Source organism: Eleginops maclovinus, chromosome 8 (assembly GCF_036324505.1).
Source record: "Eleginops maclovinus isolate JMC-PN-2008 ecotype Puerto Natales chromosome 8, JC_Emac_rtc_rv5, whole genome shotgun sequence".
Lineage (NCBI taxonomy): Eukaryota > Metazoa > Chordata > Actinopteri > Perciformes > Eleginopidae > Eleginops > Eleginops maclovinus.
The window spans coordinates 12303870-12326061 of NC_086356.1; the positions used below are offsets into that span (position 1 = coordinate 12303870).

Below are 22192 nucleotides of genomic sequence, written 5' to 3' on the forward strand. Positions count from 1 at the left end.
TGCTGTTATCCTGGGGCCACAAGACAGAATACTGTGATGACTTCATTGAAACACCAATTTTAGTTTGTTACCTGGGTCTTAAAGGTAATGCCAATGTAGGTAAAAGTTAACAATTATTTGCAAGCATGTTATTGGTCAAATATATACAGTATTATAGTATGGAATCACTCATGATAGATGAAATGTAGTTTACAACATTTATTTATTTGTTGGTGTCTTTAAGAAAAAATATACCTAAACATGAACAAGACTTTATATTCAGTCTTAAAAAGCTTATTTAAACTCAAAAGTTCAATCTCAACATGTTATTTTAATGTAATATTATGTTTTTATAATGTTTTGTACCCAACCAGAATAATCATTATTATACCCTTTTGGAGAATATATTCATCCTTTGTTATGCTTACAAATATTACTGACGATGCATCTTTGCTTCAAATGATATCACTGACAGAATGACTTCAATCTTTTACATGAAGGATCTGTGCACTTTGATTTTTCTCCAGTTTAGAGCTTTCAGGGTACACAGAGACTAACTCTTTGATGAGTATCCCTTTATTAATATGTGCTGTTTTTGTTGCCTGTCATTTTAAGGTTTGCGAGAAATTGCAGTACTACCTCCTCCCCGTTAGGCGTCGCTAGTACTTCATACAAACAGCTGTTACTCCCTCTTTCTGGATTTTTTGGTTTGCAGTACGGAAGTTTTATAACAGAAGGGTTATGTGTAAAGGTTCAGCAGCATGAGCTAATGATAATTTCTGTCTAACCTGCAGCTTCATCACTGTCAACAAAATGGTTAATATCGGTCTCACCAGAGTGGACGATGCGGTGTCAGCGAAACATCCGGTGGGTTTTTGTGTTTATCTTCTTTTCTAATTTCTGCAGCCTGAGGATCTCTGGAGGGCACAGACTGTCCAGTGAATAAACTGCTGCACATATTGTCCCTTTTCTATTGTGTCATAGCATATACCTGTTTTTAAACCGTGTAGTAAAAGCTGTGTGTTTGTTGTCACTTCGGTGTTACAGGGTTTGCAGAGTTATGCTGCCTGTCAGTCTGGTGCCTTCATGAAGGGGACCAGTACCTTTGTACTTGGTAAGTTTTGTTTTTTTTTCCAATTAAAAAGAAAAAATGTATTATAACCACGGAAATAAAACATTTATACTCTATTCTATTCACATTATATTGGATTATTTCCTTTATGCCAGTGGTTATTTTAGTGTTCCTAAATCAGTCCCTGAACCTCACAAATCTATGATTATATTTTACCTGGGTAAATTCCTACATGTCTATAGATTAACACAGAATAAGAAGTTATTTCACAAATAAAACTACCGACAATTTCTTCTTTTTTTTTTTTTTTTTTTACCAATGTTTACCATGGGAGGGAGCTATAATCTGCAAATATTTCTGGTATTGGTAATGGCACCGTTTTACATGGTGCAAACTGAACTCAACATAAAGTAATAACGTTTATTAATATAAGTTTAGATTTACTTAAATCTTGAATTTCTTTGAATATAAAGATAGTTACATCTATCTTATATGAGGAAGGTATAAAAACATCACATGCAGATGCTCGTTTAGTTGTAATTAGCATAGAAAAAGGAGTAATGGCTGCCTTAATTATTCTTCAACACAATGGACAATGTTTTGATCCTCCTTGGATCTTAAGCAGGTGAAAACTTAAACCTTTATGTGCAGGATGATAATGTTAGCAAGGAGTGTTATGAATACTGAATGAGTCACATAAACGTCAAGTGTTCATCGTGACTAAATCAGGTGAAGGTTAGAAGAATCTTTATTATTCACACACATGCACACAGCAGAGCACACACAGTGAAATGTGTCCTCTGCATTTAACCCATCCTAGTTTTAGGAGCAGTGGGCAGCTATTGTACTTTACAAAGTATCATGCAAAACCTAAACTTTAAACTGTTTGTTTACTAGATATTTCTCATGTTTTTCTTAGAAATGGGCAATTTGGCAATCAACTCCAAAATCTTAGCTCAAAAACAATGGATTAGTCAAATCAGAGCGGACAGCCCAAAAAGAGATGCCATTGAGATGTGTCATTTGTTGCTTATACAGGTGCTGGCTGTTTATTTGCCATTCAGAGTATCCTCCAGAAGAAGCTCCCTTATCCTCTACAGTGGAACCTGCTCGTTTCAATACGTGAGAAATTAAACCTGCTCCTTAAAAAAGTTTAGCACACAAGACTGTAACTCCTATCTTGCCACCGATATCTCTAACCTGTCCTCTCTTTCTCCCTCAGTGGGGTCTTCAGTAGGGAGTTATGCTGTGACTCGCTGGGAAACGCAGAAATGCACAGACCTCTGGATCTTAATGGAAACAGGAAAAGTCCCGGACAGATCTCCTCCGCAGGGTGAGTTCATTGTGTGGACACAGACCTGCTCAACATCCCTCTTGGCTCATACTGAAGGTTATGAAACTTAGGTGTGTTTGAGGAGTGAACTGCCTTGTTTTGTTGGATCATGTTTAAGTAGGCAGGCGTCAGCATTTTATGGAAGTAAACTGATTTTATCTCAACAACATCTATGCCAGCTCTTTTCATCAGTAATAATAAACCAAATGAAGGCAGTTTGCAGACTTTAATGTCTTTATATTTGTCTCTCCCTGTGTTTATCTTTCAGTGTCTGAACCAGAGGTCTCAAAAGCACCTGAGAAGACAAAATATGGTGACGTGATGGACTGAACATATTAACACACTTGTGAATCTACTGTATATAACCACACATGTTTAGAAAATGTACTATATATTAAGAAAATGATAGACTTTGATAAAGTGCTGGTTGTGAGATGGTACATATTGTATTTATTGGGGTTTTCTCTTCAATACATCAAATGAAAGTCAATTTCCAGAGTTTGTGGAGCTTCTGTATTTCATAACAGCATTACTGTGTGGATAAACAGATGTATTTCCCGAATCATAGGTCAGGAATCAGTGTGGGTTTTTAGGAGGAATCCAGCGTTAAGCTTGTGATCTGGTATTATTTTTTGGATGTGTTTGTTTGACATGCAACAAAATTAACACTGCACTGCCAAAACCAACCACTAGTTGTCATTTTGTACCTTATTGGATTACTGTTAGTTTAACCAAACCGGTAAGTGACCAGTCTCTCTGTTCTTGAGATCATCGATTAATGATTCATTCTTTTAAATATTTGAACATTAGAATATTTTATGACTAAATATTGTAATTTATATGATGAAGGTAGTAGAAACCAGTAGCAGTATAAAATTATAATTGTGACACTTCTTCTGCAGCAATTTGTCCTCAATCCAAAATAATGACATTCAAATTAAGAGTCCAAAGTCAACTATATTTCATGAATACCAAGGACAATTTGCAATGTTGTAACAGCCAAATAACTCTTAACTAAGCATCATGAAGCAAGCAAGAAAAGGACCCTCCGAAGTCGATGTGTAGTAATAAAAATCCCAGAAATATTCAAAGCTAAAAAAACAATACTATGAACAAACTCTGAATCTCTATAATGAAAGTGGCCAGTCATTTCCCGTACAGGGTTAGTAAAGCCTAATGTGCCTCGTTGGAATTGCAAAGATGAGAAAAAACCTGAACAGGGAGAATATTGATAATATAAGTGAGAATAGAAATGTATTACACACCTCCCCATAGAGACATTCTGGACTCAGCATCATATGTGGCACAGTGCTGATCTGTTCTGGCAAATATCCACATTTAAAGCTACATTTGGAACTAGAGTCATGCCCCCATCTAACATTACCCTTCCCAAATCAGATCAACTGTGTGAGATTTAAAATGGGTGATTATTGAGTAGAGGCGGAGAAGTGTCTGACCAGATCCTTGAAACCTGTGGACATTTGATCTTTATTCTAACTCAAATCTAGAACTGCTACCAGTGTTTCTTAAAAAATGCTGATAGCTACTTAAAATGCATTTAAATTAGATACTTCATTATAAAATGTTGAATATACATTCAAAAAATGTGTGCTTATGATCACATTTGGCTTTTTTAAAAACACGGGGACCCAAGCTGTACTAGTTTGTACAATAAAGTATTAATCACATGAACCCTGCACCATGCAATGCCGGTCTTTGGAACAATAGAGTCTTTCAAGCTTTAACACCCTGAGAAAATGAAACAACCAATGTCCAGACCCTTGATTCACTGAGTACAAGCAAAAGAGAGTTCACTGTTTCGGAGAGCTCATACCAGTACAGTGGAAACCCTTTTTACGGTGTCTGTTAAAGAAAAACTGCATCCAAAGATAACCCGAATGAGAGAAGATAAGATAGTAGCTTTGCTTTAATGTTCATTTTTTCTTCTCTATTTTTGTGCAGCTTAAATCCACCCCCGCTATTGCTTCCCCTGCTATTACATCCTCCCACTATAATTCAAATCTGATTTAACACCTTCAAGATTTGAAGGATTTGAATTCACTTTCGTGTCTCCCTGCAGAAAAAAAACAAGCTTCAAATTTCTTTGTCACATGAACTGATGCTGCTGAAGGGAAATACTTCAGAGAACGGAGAGCAAACAGGAGAGAATGAGGGCCAAAGCTGTGTGTGTGTGTGTGTGTGTGTGTGTGTGTGTGTGTGTGTGTGTGTGTGTGTGTGTGTGTGTGTGTGTGTGTGTGTGTGTGTGTGTGTGTGTGTGTGTGTGTGTGTGTGTGTGTGTGTGTGTGTGTGTGTGTGTGTGTGTGTGTGTGTGTGTTACATGATAGTGACCCCGGCGCTGAGGATCTGTACATGTTCGATAACTAAAACAAACAGCAGTAGAAACTGGCACGCTTTGCAACCACTGGCATGCCTTATGAAACCTAAAGTGTGTGTGTGTGTGTGTGTTGGCATCACTGAATGTGCGTGACATCATGAGAAAGGGAGATGAGGAAGGCAGGAGTTAGTGCTCAGTTGTCTGACCCTGTGAGGCGAGGGAGCTGAGCTGCAACTGGACAGTGAGTCTTCTCCTCTTTCTTTCTCTTTCTATCCAACTCTGGTTATATAATAACTAGCAAAAAAAGCCCCAAAACAAACACTGTTTACAGCTTTTTAATTCCAAATCACACACTGGAAAATGAATCATAATCTATACTCTGAAACACTATTACTGGGTATTTGATCCCTCTCTTCCCCCGAGTCATGATCAATTCAACAAATTGATGTGTTAACAAGAACAACTGGTGTGTGATTGACCATCAGAGAGAGGGGGAGCAGCACATAATTGGGGATTTATTGATTATGTGTCCTCTCTTTCAACCCTTCTCACATTAAAAAAAAAGTACAGTGAAATCAAAGTATGGAAAAATGTGTGATTCAATACCTGGTACAACAGGTTGGTAAATTACAGGAAGTCCTTTGTGAAAGTGCAGTACCTTCAACATTAATCACTGCTGAAGATGACGACAAAATGAGAGCTCAAGTCTGGGCAGGTCAGAGATAAACATGGGTCTGTGCACAGATATGTGTGACTCACCGCTAAAGAAGAGAAAACAGAAGAGCTTAACCTAAAAACAGAGATATTTGCAATGTTTTTTGACTCTGTGAAAGTTGTATTTGAGTTGTGTGCTTGGATTTGGAGCACATTGATTTCAGCTATTCCAGCCTGACTGGTAATACATCCCGTTACATAATGTCAAAGCTGCTAAGATGCATGATGAAAAGTTCTTTGGTGGGGGGAAGAAACACAATTAACACTTCATTAAGATAGCATTACATGACATTACATTGTCATTGTTGCCCCTTGTAAACCCATTTGGGGGGGTTGGGCTGTTGTCTTAAGTGTAACAAAATAAATCAACAGTTTTAGGCTTTCCATTTAAGCTGTTACAAATACCAGTAAACACAAAGTCAAACCTTTTTATAAAAGAGCCAAGGTAATGGAAATAAAAAGGGCTAAAATAGGGTATGGTAGGTATAAAATACAAAAATGTAATTCAGCTACAGTACAAGAAGATGTTGTGCAACTTTATACTAATACTTTAATAATAGAGATACATGTTGTGCTATACTACCCTTTATGTGTCTGACGGCTTTAGTTATTTTTCAGATGACAATTTTATGGCCATTCTGGCAGTGATATTTTGTTTATTTCCGAATGTAGCGGTTTAAATGTAAACTAATTTAGGAAAAAATCCACATTGGAGGATTATTTTGTACCTTTATGGGTAAACACATTTCACAAGTTAGGCCTTCAATGTGACATTCATTACAGCGATTATACTAAAAATATTTACTGCGACAGTCAGATATGCCATCAAATCATTAGTGTGTTAAACTTTGATTTAAAATGTAGTCATGAAATGTCATTAAATTCCACACAAAGTTTCAGGTTATTTAATGCTGAAACATAGGGGCTCTGCTCCTCATTACCACAGTGTGTGTGTGTGGCTGTAAGGTGATAGCTTATCCAGCTCTTTGTGATTATGTGTGTGTGTGGGGGGGGGGGTGGGGGGGTGGGGGGGTTGATCATATGCAGCCTTTATGAATAACGTCTCAGCATTAGTAATAACAAAAGCACAACTCAAACTGGAGTCTACCTCAAGCCTGAACCAATGAGCGCTGAGCTCGTGCACACCGCGACCAATGGCTGGTCCTGGGACGATCTCGCACAGCCGTTTGAAGGGCGGTCCTGTATGGAACGCAGTCCTGGGTAGAAAAAGGAAAGTATGCATCAGGTCAGCAGAGTTTCGACGGGAAGGTGGACGGTCACAACAGTGTATTTTAAAACATTTTCAGGCTAATTCGCTTTAATAGGACATGTGTTTTCCTGCTGAGTAGGCGTGTACTAATTGCATCGTTCTGAATCGTGGGCTGTGTGTTTACATACAGTTAGCGAACTTGTGTTTTTGATTGATTAGTTGCAGTGCATTACCAGCTCATTCATGGCTCTGATAGTGACCGATCAGGGCTCCAAACTGAACGGGACCTCGGCGATTTACGGCCGAGTTGGACCAAGAAAAGAAGTGTTTCAAGGCAAGACGGAGGGCTTTAGAGCCGCCAAAGTGCAACCTAAAGAGTCGGACTATTCAACAGATGGACTGCCAAAAGCCTTCCTACACAGCCTGAGGACCCTGTTTGACATTTTGGATGATAGTGGCCGAGGCTATGTCCACATTTCGGAGATTGAGAGCCGCTGGCAGGGGGCCGACACACGGGACCTGCCTGGCGGGGTGCTGGGCTGCCTCAGGAGGGTCACCCCACCGCATGGCTGCCTCACCTTTGAGCGGTTCGTTGCAGGGCTGCGCTACTCCATGCTCAACCCGGAGCACAGCGCCCACTTTAAGGCCCAGGCCGCGGTGCACCCACAGCAGGCACTGCAGCAGAAACCCGCCCCGCTGTCTACATGCAGCGTGGGGACTCGGGTTGAGAACAAGGTCCGTCCGCTGGGGCCGAGCAACGTGACCAACACCCTGCAACACCGGTCCTCCTCCCTGCAGAGCCGGGCCAGGCTTGAGGACGCACCCGGGTACCCGGCGTGTGTACCGGTGCGCTACGGAGTGGGCTTTGAGAGGTCAGTGCGTTCGGAGCAGAACTCAGGAGCTCCGGCGGCCGGGGTGTACCGGGCCGAACCAGGCCATGCCCCAAAACCCACACAGCCGCAGCACAGCCGGGTCAGGTCCATTGAGTCTCTCGCACTGGAGTCACCGCAGCTGCAAGGATCAAGTAAGTGCTACCATGAAAGTTAATTGTTATAAATGTTGTATATGTGTGTGAGGGGGTTTGGGACAGTTCACTGGGTTCATTTAGGACTCATGTCAATAACTAATTAACCTGTCAAGTTAAAATCCATAACGTCAACACACACGCAATACAAAATGCAATTTAGCTCTGATATCGTCTGCCAATCAACAAACAGCTCAAACTGATTTTGATGTCGTGCAGTTTTATCTAGTTTATATTTCCATAAACATTGTCTCAATTTTTTATTTAACTAAAGCGGCAGTGGCGTTTTAAAACGCTAATTTCCCCCAAAATGGTTTCCATAAGAGCATACAATGGGATGTCTTTAATGGCTTGTTTGTCTGTCCAAAAGTTAAACATATTTTATTAAAAATATTATAAGAAAGAAAAGCAGTTACAATCTGCAGTTGTATCTGCATTTCATCCTCATCCCATTTGTCAATAATTTAAAGTGCAACTTTTTTTTGCCTCTTAGTTTCAATTAGCTGCTGACTTAAAAACAGACACTGGACCCCCCCCCCCCCTTAGATTAGAGTTGATGTGTCCTTGAATACACTCCAGAACACAGAACAAAATACACTTGAGAATGAATTCACATGAACAAGTCACCTGATTATGTGCATAACTGAGTTGATATGTCCATTGCTGTATTGCCAGCTTCTATTACATATTCTAATCAAATTGGAGGCAGTGATCCATGTAGAGCATACAAGTGCACAATGTTGGCAGTGTGCATTCATTTGCATTTCAGTAAGTGTCGTCCAAGGGTAGCCTTAAACATGTAAAAACTGTTACTTCGAAAGGCTGTCTTTTCCTAACGGGGGAAAAACAGTTATTGTTGGTTTTTGACAACAGTCTTCTCATGTATCAGTGTTATGTCACAGCTTAAACAGGCCCTGGTTAAGTGACTCTGCTGGTTAGTTGAATAATTTGCAGTTGTTAACCCTAGGTCAGGTCAGAGGTCGTGTCAGAAATTCCAGCAGGATTTGTGTATCTGGAGGGTTTGCCTTGTAGAGAAGGCATTCATTCCTGCCACGGCCTCGCTGACTCTGGAAAGGATAATGGTCAGATTTATCCACGTGCACTTGTTCAGTTTTTCTTTGCTGAGTAAGATGCAGGCTGGATGATGTGCTGCTGAGTAAATTCCCAGTTTGCCTGCTCATTATCTTGTTCACATACAGGCTCTCGCTCTCATATAACTCACTTTCGTTCATCTTTATCTCTCAATCGCACACACACACACACACACACACACACACACACACACACACACACACACACACACACACACACACACACACCCACGTCTGTCCGAGTTTGCATGATCTCTGTATAGCCAGGCCTGTCCGGAGCTGTAAGAGTGACACTTGCACATTCCTCATCCCTCAGGGCTTTCACAGCTTCGTACACTTGCATTACACTCATGTGTGAGTGTCTTTGTTCAGATAGAGAAATAGTAGATAAATACACTGCATGTTTGTGTAGTTATTGTCAGATTTTTTTTAAGCTAAAATATTAAAGTAATAATGCTTCAGTATATTTCTAATTCCATTTGTTCGTATACCACATCTCGTTCATTGCTCTCATTTCCTTTTTGCAACACTGTGAAAGCTTGTCACTTACAGTGGGGCAAAAAAGTATTTAGTCAGCCACCAATTGTGCAAGTTCTCCCATTTAAAAAGATGAGAGAGGCCTGTAATTTTCATCATAGGTATACTTCAACTATGAGAGACAGAATGAGAAAAAAAAATCCAGAAAATCACATTGTAGGATTTTTAATGAATTAATTTTCAAATGATTGAGGAAAATAAGTATTTGGTCAATAACAAAAGTTCATCTCAATACTTTGTTATATACCCTTTGTTGGCAATGACAGAGGTCAAACGTTTTCTGTAAGTCTTCACAAGGTTTCCACACACTGTTGCTGGTATTTTGGCCCATTCCTCCATGCAGATCTCCTCTAAAGCACTGATGTTTTGGGGCTGTCGCTGGGCAACACGGACTTTCAACTCCCTCCAAAGATTTTCTATGGGGTTGAGATCTGGAGACTGGCTAGGCCACTCCAGGACCTTGAAATGCTTCTTACGAAGCCACTCCTTCGTTGCCCTGGCGGTGTGTTTGAGATCATTGTCATGCTGAAAGACCCAGCCACGCTTCATCTTCAGTGCCCTTGCTGATGGAAGGAGGTTTTCTCTCAAAACCTCACGATACATGGCCCCATTCATTCTTTCCTTTACACGGATCAGTCGTCCTGGTCCCTTTGCAGAAAAACAGCCCCAAAGCATGATGTTTCCACCCCCATGCTTCACAGTAGGTATGGTGTTCTTTGGATGCAACTCTGCATTCTTTCTCCTCCAAACACGACGACTTGAGTTTTTACCAAAAAGTTCTATTTTGGTTTCATCTGACCATATGACATTCTCCCAATCCTCTTCTGGATCATCCAAATGCCCTCTAGCAAACTTCAGACGGGCCTGGACATGTACTGGCTTAAGCAGGGGGACATGTCTGGAACTGCAGGATTTAAGTCCCTGGCGGCGTAGTGTGTTACTGATGGTAGCCTCTGTTACTTTGGTCCCAGCTCTCTGCAGGTCATTCACTAGGTCCCCCCGTGTGGTTCTGGGATTCTTGCTCACCGTTCTTGTGATCATTTTGACCCCACGGGGTGAGATCTTGCGTGGAGCCCCAGATGGAGGGAGATTAGCAGTGGTCTTGTATGTCTTCCATTTTCTAATAATTGCTCCCACAGTTGATTTCTTCACACCAAGCTGCTTACCTATTGCAGATTCAGTTTTCCCAGCCTGGTGCAGGTCTACAATTTTGTCTCTGGTCTCCTTTGACAGCTCTTTGGTCTTGGCCATAGTGGAGTTTGGAGTATGACTGTTTGAGGTTGTGGACAGGTGTCTTTTATACTGATAACGAGTTCAAAAAGGTGCCATTAATACAGGTAACGAGTGGAGGACAGAGGAGCCTCTTAAAGAAGAAGTTACAGGTCTGTGAGAGCCAGAAATCTTGCTTGTTTGTAGGTGACCAAATACTTATTTTACCGAGGAATTTACCAATTAATTCATTAAAAATCCTACAATGTGATTTCCTGGATTTTTTTTTCTCATTCTGTCTCTCATAGTTGAAGTGTACCTATGATAAAAATTACAGGCCTCTCTCATCTTTTTAAATGGGAGAACTTGCACAATTGGTGGCTGACTAAATACTTTTTTGCCCCACTGTACTTTTAAAGACTCTTTTTCATGTGTAGCAGAAAGAGGTATAATGCTATTATTTTTATATATAATGTTGCTTTTTACAGTTTAACATCAGTTGCTTTTGTGGCTTTAGCTAATCCCTGCAGCATGTTATTTCCCATTTAGTTTGAATGTAAAAAGTGCTGTCCAAATATATTTTGTCCACTTTTTTTGGGGTAGTGTCCGTGCTGTAATCTCTCCCATGCAGCCAAACCCTGCTGGATTAGGACAGATTACAGCATACGGGCCAGGGCTCACTGAATCACTGCAGTGGTGAAATCCTGCCCAACACCCTGGACATCACCACAAAGTCCTGCCACTCTCATCACTTTTTTTTGTGGTTCTGTAAAGCTGCAGTGGTGCTTACTCAAGAGTTCAAATCTAATCAAATACCTCAGTTAATATGTGGGAAATACCACTGAGATGCTTTGCCAAGGTCACACACAATGTACAACTCTTCATTAGACCTGCATGTCTTTAATTTGTGATAGGAAACCCTCAGCCACAAATTGAATTGACAAACACGAAGGGGCAGAGATTCAATACGAGTAGAAAGAAAACCAGCAGAGAAATCTTTTCTTTGTTTAGAAACGGCAGTTTACAAAACAATCTCAACATACAGTACAGTCTATTTAGACATTTTCAATCATATCTTTTTTGGCAGATAGGGTTTGCTTCCCCTAGTTCCCCAAGCACAGAAAGAGTCAAAGGTTTTTTTAAAGCGCATGGCTAAATACCGTTTTAGACTGTTAAGTGGACATAAATCGCAGTCTTAAAACATTCTAAAACACTTGGTCTTTCGCTTGATTACAAAAATCATCCTAGCCTTTTTAGGAAGCCTTACCCCGATTGTTGAAATCTTTACATTTCATTAATTGAAATATGTTTTGTCTTTTCTCTGGAGTTTGTTTAAACTCAGATACTTCACATATTTCCTTCTGCTCCACTGAACTCATCCTAGTAAGGTAATCAAAGAAAGGATCAGGATTGAGAGTACAGCTCCCTCATGTGGTGCACATGAGGGAGCTGTAAACGCAGCTGAAACGCATCGTTGGGTCTTAATAAATGATTTATCTGTTATACTTAAAATGTTCTTCACTGTCTGTCTACATACATGGATGTATTTTGCCCAAGGATATGAAGTATCACACTTACTCACCAGGAACTGAGTTAGAATGCATTATATACCGAGAATCAAATACACTGCATTACAACGTACTGATTTTGAACTGATGCATTACTATTGCTGATGGACTTAAAACATGTCCAATAAAAACCCATTGTTGCTGAGTCAGAATTTTGAGACTCACCCGGATTACCTGGGAATTGGTATTTTGATGATAACACAATGAGTGTTTCCCCTGAAAAAGAGAACAGATATAACTGCATATGTTAAATTGCGCGCATGTGTCATTGCAAGCCCCCTGTAATTATTTTAAAGCACTGCCTCTAACAAGTACATTTCATGTTTTTAAGTGTCCCTCTAAAAAAATTGTACAGTGTATTTTTCTCTGTGTTATGTTCAGCAGACCACAAGTTAAACTGCTGAGTGCATACCAGACCACATTGTTGCAATTGATTACATCTGTGTGTTTTGAATTTGTCTAGGTGTTGGGAAATCAGGTCTACCAAGATCTCACAGCGAATCAGCAACAGGATTTACCGGCGTCTCCAGGCGACATGGGCGAGGTCGGGATGAGCAGAGGCGGCATACCATATCCAACGGAGTAGATTACGGAATGGTTGGTACACAAACACCAGACACACACACATGCTTGGGCTTGAGCCTAACCTATGATTCTCTTAGAATAAGATCTGATTTCAGTGCTGTACATGCACACAGTTTTTCCCGTTGATAACTGGTTGAACGGCAAACCAGGTATGTGTCATCAGTAGTAATGCGTGGGTCTTCTGTGGATCCACCCATTTTCTGTTTATTTACCTGTAAAGCACCCCACTTCTCTTACAATGCCATTTTAGTTGAGTTAAAAACCTCTGGTCTTGAAGTAAAATGACAGTTGAGGCACTTTAAAAACCTAAAAAAACAGATGTTACTGCAGCCTAAAACTCCTCTTTTCACTTTCTGTTTACATTACAGCTAGGTCAACACAATATGTAGAAAAATATACAGTTAAATATTGAAACAGATAGTTAGAAAATTCCTTTCTTCCAACCCGCAGAATACTGCTTTAATACCAAAGAAATACTTGTTGAAATCCAATACTCTTGTAAGGATACAAAAGGAAAGAACATTTGGTACTTGTGGGTTATCTGTCGCCACTTGCACTGCGAACTGGCTGTCAAACTCACGCCTTAACTTGGTCACTGTGCTTCGCTTCATATACGCCTGGTGCTGGGAAACATCCTCTGCGAACTTGGAAAACTGTGTGATCAACTGGAGCATTTACATGAGACAGGTATGCGTCAACAGCATAGCCAACCTAGAGCAAACCAAGATCGGCGACAAAGGAATTGTGGTTGATATCAATGAGTCCGTTCACGGGTTAATGTTTGTTATTTTGAGAAACAAAAATAATTTAAGAAACAAATAGTATATTTTTGGGAAAATGGTGATATGATAACACACATCTTTTTTCACTGATACTGTTTTCCACCAACACAAGACACTCATGAGTGCTATACTGTTTTTTGAAGGGTTTATCGAGCAACTTGATATCGCGACAAAGATTTGTTCCTCATCTCAGCACAAACAAATAGCATCAGAGTTTGGAACTGTCAGTTGGATGGCTTATTCCTCTAGTACATCATTTCTCTCCAATGTATTAGAAAGAACTGAGTCTTCAGTCAAAATGTTGTGTCGATGTCACACATGACACATTTTGAAAGATGTTATCTTTGGTATCTGTTCATATTTTAGTTGTGTTGATATGGTAAAAGGAAAGAGGATCAGTAGCAAAGGACTTTTGGATAGTCTGACAGGACTAAACTAAATTTTGCTGTGATGGAGGCTGGAGGGCAGATTTTGTATTTACATGAAAAAGAAAACAGTACAAGCCGGAAAATTCCAGGAAAAAGTTTTCTGGTAGTGTCTCTTCCCTCTCTATTGGCCCCCACATTCTCCTCCCACCCCCTCAGCCCACTGCCTCCTCCCCGACTCTGCCCCTCCCACCCTCCAGTCAGAGCTCATGCCTCCCTTCACTCTGCGTCTCTCCCTTTGCCTCCACATTTCTCACTCTGTTCTAGCTCTGTTTTTCTCCCTGTTTATATCTCCGTCTCTTTCCTTCTCGGCCTCTATGTCAGAAGAGACTGACTGACCGAGCCCCCCTCCCTCCCTGCCCCTCTCCTCCTCCCCCTTCCCTCCGGCCCTCCCACCCAGGCCGATTTGGCCCCCTGCTGCTCTGATGGTAGTGAGCCGGGTCGGGCCCAGGGGCCTGGTGGAAGTAAAGGACTCCCTCAGCCGGCCCGACCCTGCCTGGACAGCCGTGTTGGCTGCCTACACCACCGTCTTTATCCCCCTCAGCAGCGGCCTGTACAGCAGCAAAGCCCTGCACTTTTTCCTCTGGGTGAGTAGGGAAAGAGGGGGAGACAGATGGCAGAGAAACAGAGATGGTTAATGGGATACAGGATAGTAGAAGTTTGTCTTTGTGTGGTTTTGAAATTATTGCATTTCAACATCCGAAGATATGCACCAGGTTGTTTCGATTGATAGTTTATTGTGTGCTAGTTCTATGGCTCTAACATGCTGTTGTGATGTCAATCTTTAGGGTTTGGAGTTAATTGTACAGCAGATTGCCAGAATGTTATCGACAATCAAGTTTGAAGTTGTCTCAAGCAAAACTACCAATAATATACTGTAAAGCGTCTCCCAAAGTGGGGATTTACTACTTGTTCTGCTTTGTATAATCCTAAACTTGATATCTTTGATGTTGTTTTACAAAAAAAGCTAGAATTTGATGGATATTATTTCATAAACTAACACCTAGGTGATTAATCTCTAGAGTAACTGACATATCAATATGGACATGTTTTACTATTTCCAAGGACATTGGTTCTTTTAACCTGTCGGGGTGTAATGCTTCAGTTTTTGGATATGCAGAAATGGATTGATGACTTGATGAATTTAGTTGATGGACATAATTTTGATTCTGTTGATTGAAAAGAGAAAAAGTGCTAATGTATAAGTGAAGGTTTTTTTTAAGGATTGTGCTGCTTTTTTCTCTTTGAAATAACACTATTTTAATATGCAGTATTTATATTTTATACTGTTTAAGTCAATCAACTGACCGAAAAGAATATTGGACAGATGTATCCGGATAAAAAGTGGTTCATCCGGCTGTAAAAGTATCTTTGTTTCAGGGACTTTTGAACTGTATATTGCCTTTGAGCTGCTGTGGTATTGAGGTTCAGAACAAACTGTTGTGTGGTGCTTTGTAGATGCAGTTTGAAAGGCCGTTATGTTCTTTGTGTTTTTGTCGAACAGCTTGGGCAACAGGCGTCATGTTATTGTATGTGCGTTGTTGTCCTGTATTCACTCCTGTTCATTCAGCCATGACAAACATACATGCACACACACACTCTTCCATAACCTTTCAGCCATTTGCCGCTCTGTTCCCTCTCTGTGTGTGTTTTTTCTTTCTTTTATAAACGGTGGATTTTCCTGCCTGTGGACCTACCACATATTCATGCAGCCTGACACTGGGTCATGCTTCATTCTAGACCTGGACCCCTCATACACCCTCCCCTTCCCTAAAACCCCCTCTTCCTCTGTGTGTTCTCTCACTTCACGCTCTTTGGGAAAGAGCATAAATATGTTGCACAGGATTTGAGTTCAGACTTGATGAGCGATGATCGGAGGAATTTACTGAGCTACGCAGGGATGGAGCTGTGGGTGGATAGAAAGATGACACACCAGGTGGCTGAATGCCAGCAATGAGGCCTGCACTGTGGCAGTGTGGACAGCCTGGTCAGCACAACTCAATGCAGCCTCACACACACACACACACACACACACACACACACACACACACACACACACACACACACACACACACACACACACACACACACACACACACACACACACACACACACACACACACACACACACACACACACACATCTCTCCTCCTCTTTCACACACTGGGGCGGCCATAGTTGAAGTGCTGTTTACCCCATTCTTAGGTTGCTGTGCGGTTGCCATGACAGCTGTGTGATTGCTCCTCTAAACATTGTTCAGGATGGGAGAGAGTCCGGCACAATTGATACGGCACCATTGTCTCCGACCCACAAAAGAGTTTGCTGCAGATGCCCTCGTGTGAAAAGCTGGGAGTCTGTCTACCGATGCAGACTGCTGGCAGCCAGACATTAATGATTAGATTTCATCTTTAAGGGGCCCTATTATGCTTATTTTCCGCCTCATGTTTGTATTTAGTGCCTCTACTGGTCACATGCTTTAATGTTCAAAATGCTCTTTATTTTTCTCATACTGCCAGTGCTGCAGCTCCTCTTTTCACCCTCTGTCTGAAACCAGAGTCCAGTCTGCTCTGATTGGTTAGCTGGCCGACTCTATTGTGATTTGTCAACCACTTGAAGATGTCCCGCCCCTTAGCCAATCAAGTACAATGTGTTGGAGCGCTGGCCAAAGGAAGCGCTTGTGTTTCGTAGTGATGTCAATATAGTAAACAAAGTAGTCCGATGGAGGCGTTTCAGGCAAGGGGGGGGAGGGACTTTGGGATTTAAGCTTTTGCAGATCATTTGCATGCAGAAAAACATATACAACAAACTACAAGAGAGGGAAAACTAGAAACAATATATAATAGGGCCCCTTTATCCTTTCTAAGTGATTACAATGACATGTGTTCTACCTCAGTGAGATCTATACAGAAAAGGACGTTAGGTTTTTTATCTAATGACGTTTCTCTTTTCTGCCCCCTCTTTTTCACTCTTCAACAACGTACCCCTCTTTTTAACCTTTAACTCAAACAGTTGAAGCAAATGAAAGAGCTGGAGCAGGAGAAGGACTCGCTACTGGCGGGCCTGGAGGTGGTGGAGCGGGCCCGAGACTGGTACCAGGGCCAAATCCACAATGTCACAGAGAGACAGCGGCAGGTCGGCCAGAACTCTCACTGCACGGTCAGTGCAAACTCAGTGGTCTAAAGAGCTCAAATATAAAGTACTTGGATGAGGCCTGTTGTGTTTGGTTGTCATGTTTTTTTTGCTTTTATTGATATAGATAGAAGGACAAATATCAAAAATATCTTTACATGAGAGCATATATCAAACATATAATATATCAAACCGATATATAATAAAGATTTATACTGTAGCTGTTGAACTTAGTGTACTGGTGGTTTTGTTCTAAACCTCAATTCTATCATACTTTCTGTCTGTTCCAAAGAATGCAAAATTAAGGCATAATAAAGAAAGGGAGACATTGCTTCTTAATTCAGTAATCCGTGATGGTTTTTTATATGCAATGTCAGTTGCAAAAACATAGCTCTAATATATTGTGAATTTAAAAAATGATAATGTTCTTCCTCAGAGTATTAACTTTCTAATTTATAATAACCTCTTCTACCAAAGCTTGTCATTGGTTTGTTAAATAATCATTCCACCTTTTTATAATGATGTTTTTATGACCTTTAACTACTTGTAATCACCACTGCTGTATTTAAATGTATTTTATGTTCTGTCCTCACAGGATTTCTTCACAGAAGCTAATCAGAGTCGCATGAATGTCCTAATACCCAAATTGCAAGAAGTCAACCGCTGCCTTAATGACCTTATTTCCTGCTCTGGAATGGTGAGTGCTGCCTGCCCCATTTATATTGTGCATTTTATGTAATTCTAGCTAAATCAAATGTTCTCAAAGACTCACAATCTACATTTATTTTGAATATAAATGGTCATATGGATGGACTTCTTCATAGGGAAGATCACCTTGTCAAATTGAACCTTTTAAACCAAGGGCTCAGTTTTAAATGTGTGGACAAAGTTAATCTTTCTATCATATCACGTCATAACTGCCAAGCATCAGCATGTTTATACTGTCACTGTGAGCATGTTAGTAGGCTAACCGCTGTGACTAGGAATAGCCCCAGAGCTGCTAACATGACTGTAGACGAGAACAATTCTTAAATATAAAACACTTTAACACAAATTCGTATGACTCAAAGCTGAAGGCAGTAAATATTCAAATACTCAATATGGTGCAGGGGAAATCCTATCTTTACATAATTATGGGAAGCTGGATAAATTTAACATGTAGGTTAATTATAAACAATTTTTAACAGTGTTTGGTCCCCCTTTATTTCTCAGCAGTCATTTCCCTCTAGCGCTGCTCAGAAAGCTGCTAACCCGCAGCCTCCAGTTCCAGCTCCCCCACAAGCCATCCAGAGACTGAAGGACCAGAACCGACTCCTCACACAAGTAAGACTCAGTCTGCACACTTCCAATACACAGAAGTCTCTAACAGTTACCAGTTGATGTTTTCTGTCAATCACGTCATTTATTTTCCTTCCTTCTTCTCAGGAGGTGACGGAGAGGAGCGAGCGCATCACACAGCTGGAGCAGGAGAAGTCTGCCTTGATAAAACAGCTTTTTGAGGCTCGAGCCCGCGGTGCGCAAGACACCAGCACCATGGACTCCACCTTCATCTGAAAACCGTTACACTCCACCCCAAACTATAGCATGTTTAGCACCAGCTAAGAATTTTCATGACGCTGGTCCCAAGCGAACTTTGATAAGACTGTAAGCTGACCGTTGTTTACCCGCAGTGATGCACCTTTTACCCATGCCACGCCCACACCCTGGACTGCAGCATGCAACCACTCCACCCCAAACCAAACCATGCACTACCTAGATGTGAACACTCCGAGAAAAACCTGAACAAAATGACTTGACTCGAGAGTCTTTTACTTGCTTCCTTTAAATCTCCAACTAAGACAAAAAGACTGACATCCCATCACATTTCTTGCAGGATCAAAGAATCTGCAGAGTTCTCCACTCCTCTTTAAAGACTGTTGTTTAATGTTTCTGTATGCTACTCGACTGTACAGGCAACATAAATCCATTAACTTAAAGGAGGGGGGAGATTTCTGTTGGAATAAAATGCCATGTTCTTAGAATTAAATATGAAATAACTGGCTGGATCTGCTTGCTATGACCTATCAATTACATTTTTGTTAGTTTGGTACTTTGATTTAAATGATAATAGGATACACTTTGCCCAATGTCTTTCAGTATTTTTTCCTTTGAATGTAAATGAGTTATAATATGTTTACCTGACATTGGCTTTCTGGGTTTCATTTAGAACACTGAGGGACAGATAATTTGTATATGTTATCAAAGCATGTTTAATGCTAGGCCCTTTGATGAGCTTTACGGAATTTTTTAATATTGAAAAGATAAGAGATGGGCGGAGCCTACAAGCCACTGAGATGTAGAGGCAGAGGCAGACAAGAGAAGTTTGGAAGTTTGCACGTAGACGAGAGCTGAGGAGGACAAACATGGCAGATGGTGAATGTGTCGGGGCCCGAGCTCCGTGGTTGGGAGAGAAACTAAGGAAAATCACGTTGGCTACCTAGTGCTACAACCCCTGTATGTCTTTACAGTGAATTCTTTGCATGGCAGTTAAAGAATATTTATCTTTTGAAAAGATTTCTGTTTAAAACGTTGAGAGTAGCACAGATCTAAATACCAGTTGTGTCCGTGTAAACGTCCCTCTTTACCAGGATCGGTTGAGACTAAAAGTATAAAAATATTCAACCATCCACAAAGTTTACATGAGAAATATTTAGTTAGTAGGTGGCGGTAGGAGAAAAAACATTTTAGTTTTATAAAGGATTTGTACGGTACTGCTGGGATGTCTGCACATAGCATATTGTTGATGTCTGTTTCCCACTTGTTTGATTGTATGTTTTTTGCTGCTCAAATTACATAATGTGTGAGTGAAACTCTTTTTCTTCAGCTTCCTATCAAAATGATGAAATGTAAAATAAAAAATATGACCAAACAAGGCTGACTGTTGTTCTTCACGGTACTGCAATACAATGTCATGAACAAGTAAGTGTAAAACTATTTATTTTGAATCATTTAAAAAACCCCATCATGACTTAAAAGGTAATATTTAGTTTGCTGTCAACAAACAACCCATACAAATGTACACACACGCTTATTCAGGATAATCTTTTATACATTTTTGTAGATAGATTGTCAATTATTACTGATATCAAGATTAATCAGTTCCTCAAATAAAGTAACATAATCTAAACGGAGCTCCTCCAACCACTCAGTAATTTTACTTCTTTTTTGGTCATTGGAAGTGTTAGCAAGTGCCTCTATTTAATTAGCGAATCGTTAAAATGAAAAACTTTTCACAAACAAAGCTTAATATTTCTTGAGTGTATGTTCATGTTGGTAATGCAATTCTGCCATAAATCAAGTAAATGTCCGTGGACTTTGAGAATGATCTGATGTAATTCACGCATCACATTTCCACTTTATCCTCAGATGTGATTAGCACAGCTTTGTTTTAATGAGGAGTATAACTGGAACTCATTCATTTCATCACATCTAAGCACAAACATTGTATAATGTCACATTTTCCTTAAAAAGGTTTGATCTAAATCTCACACAATAGCTGATAGAACCTCTGATAATATCAACGAAAATGTGTCTAAAAAAAACAACAATTTGAAATCTACAAATCTACTGTTTTGATGGGAAAATCAAATGCATATTACAAAACTGCAACTGCCATATTTTGCTGTTTTCATGAAATTACAACATCCACACCTTCCAAATATCACTTAATTGAAGAAGCAGCTGTGTGGTTTTATGGTCTGGTGCAGAATTTAACAGACGTGTGAGGATCTTCTACTTTAGAGAAGTGACACACTTCTCCTGTGAACCTGACACCAGTACAAACAAGTTCTCAAACAGATACACAATAGGAAAAAAAAACCTGGGTCGAGTTTCATCAGGCAGCTTGTCAAGATGTTTTCATCAGCATGAATCACACAACAACATTATATTCTTATTCTTACATTAACATGTTTATACAGTATTATAAATTGACTTTGTTAACATTGTTGGGTCTTATTCATTAAAGCACATTTTGAAGATTTGTATTTAAAATATTTAAATGTTTTTATGTGTAGCTGAGTGCTGGGAAAAGCAGCTCAGGGCCTGACTCCTCCCCGAACCACTCCCCCTAATTAGAGAGAGTTTAAATGGAACCTGCTGCAATCATCCTTCCCCATGGCCCTGTCCTCATGGTCAGTGGTGCAGGTAGGCTGTCTTTGACCACATGTTGACAACAAGTTATTGTCTCTTTGTACTGACTTGCTTATATTTCCTTACAGTTGTCTGCTGACTTCCTATGGTGGTAAGTGGAGCCTGAAGGAATACAAATTGTTTGTACCACATGGCCATCCATTTTTTAACCATTGTTGTACCATTTGTTTTAGGTTTACCTGCTGCTGTTTTGTTTATTGCTGTTTTGTTCACTGCTGTTTTGTTTATTGCTGCTTTGTTCACTGCTGTTTTGTTCACTGCTGTTTTGTTCACTGCTGTTTTGTTCATTGCTGTTTAGTTTAGTTTTGTATAGTTACTTTGGTTTTGTTTAGTTTAGTTCTTTTTGCCAGCTGGGATTTTCTTGTTTGTTTAGGTTCAGTTTTTAGTCTTGGTTTGCTATTCAAGCAGAGTGCCAGTATATGGGGAGGGCTAGTCCGTATCACTGTTTGCTGTGGTGGAGATCACCGGGGAGCACGAATGAGTGACCTACTTGCTGTGACTGGTTTGCTGTGACTGCACCTGTGAGTATTTGGTTGCACCCGAGTGTCACAAAGTAGTATGCGACCCCATTAACTGGCCTCATCTCACCGAGGTTTAACTTATTTTTCTGTTTTGATTTAAATGTCAGCTTTTACATAAAGATTTTAAAACCCTTTTGTTAGTAATAAAGATATTAAACTGTACTATTGTTTACAACGTGATGACTTTGTATTTTCTCTTTTTAGCATCCTCTTCCTTAGCTTCTCTTGTTGTTTTATTCATAATTAATAAAAGTTTATTTTCTGTACAAAACACGTCTCTGCCCCTCAGTACGAACTTGTGCCCAACTCTTTGAAGGTTTATATCTTGGGGTGCAAGTCCCCAGGTGGCGTTGTCGGTCCCCCTTTTATTAAACTTTAATACTCTAGATTTTCACCTCACCACCCCGCCACATATGCTTATAGAACTTTTTATCCAACTACGTTCATTTTAAGGCATTAGTTACTTTTAAGATTGTGATTAGGAAAA

General features: G+C 40.2%; 2 protein-coding genes across 3 annotated transcripts; both read left to right on the forward strand.

Moving 5' to 3' along the window:
- The first annotated feature begins 658 nt into the window (after positions 1-658).
- On the forward strand, positions 659-2874 carry tmem141 (transmembrane protein 141). The gene is made up of 5 exons (XM_063888863.1): positions 659-846; positions 1027-1093; positions 2090-2173; positions 2274-2384; positions 2653-2874. The coding sequence occupies exons 1-5, from the start codon at positions 793-795 to the stop codon at positions 2712-2714; spliced, it is 378 nt and encodes a 125-aa protein (XP_063744933.1). The 5' UTR covers positions 659-792; the 3' UTR covers positions 2715-2874.
- A 3793-nt stretch (positions 2875-6667) lies between these two features.
- sapcd2 (suppressor APC domain containing 2) lies at positions 6668-19904 on the forward strand. Of its 2 annotated transcripts, none has more exons than XM_063890133.1 (6): positions 6668-7667; positions 12536-12669; positions 16874-17020; positions 17589-17690; positions 18206-18316; positions 18419-19904. In XM_063890133.1, the coding sequence occupies exons 1-6, from the start codon at positions 6887-6889 to the stop codon at positions 18545-18547; spliced, it is 1404 nt and encodes a 467-aa protein (XP_063746203.1). In that variant the 5' UTR covers positions 6668-6886; the 3' UTR covers positions 18548-19904. The 2 variants fall into 2 exon arrangements, with proteins under 2 accessions (XP_063746203.1, XP_063746204.1); XM_063890134.1 differs by having other exon boundaries at positions 18209-18316.
- The last annotated feature ends 2288 nt before the right edge of the window (positions 19905-22192 follow it).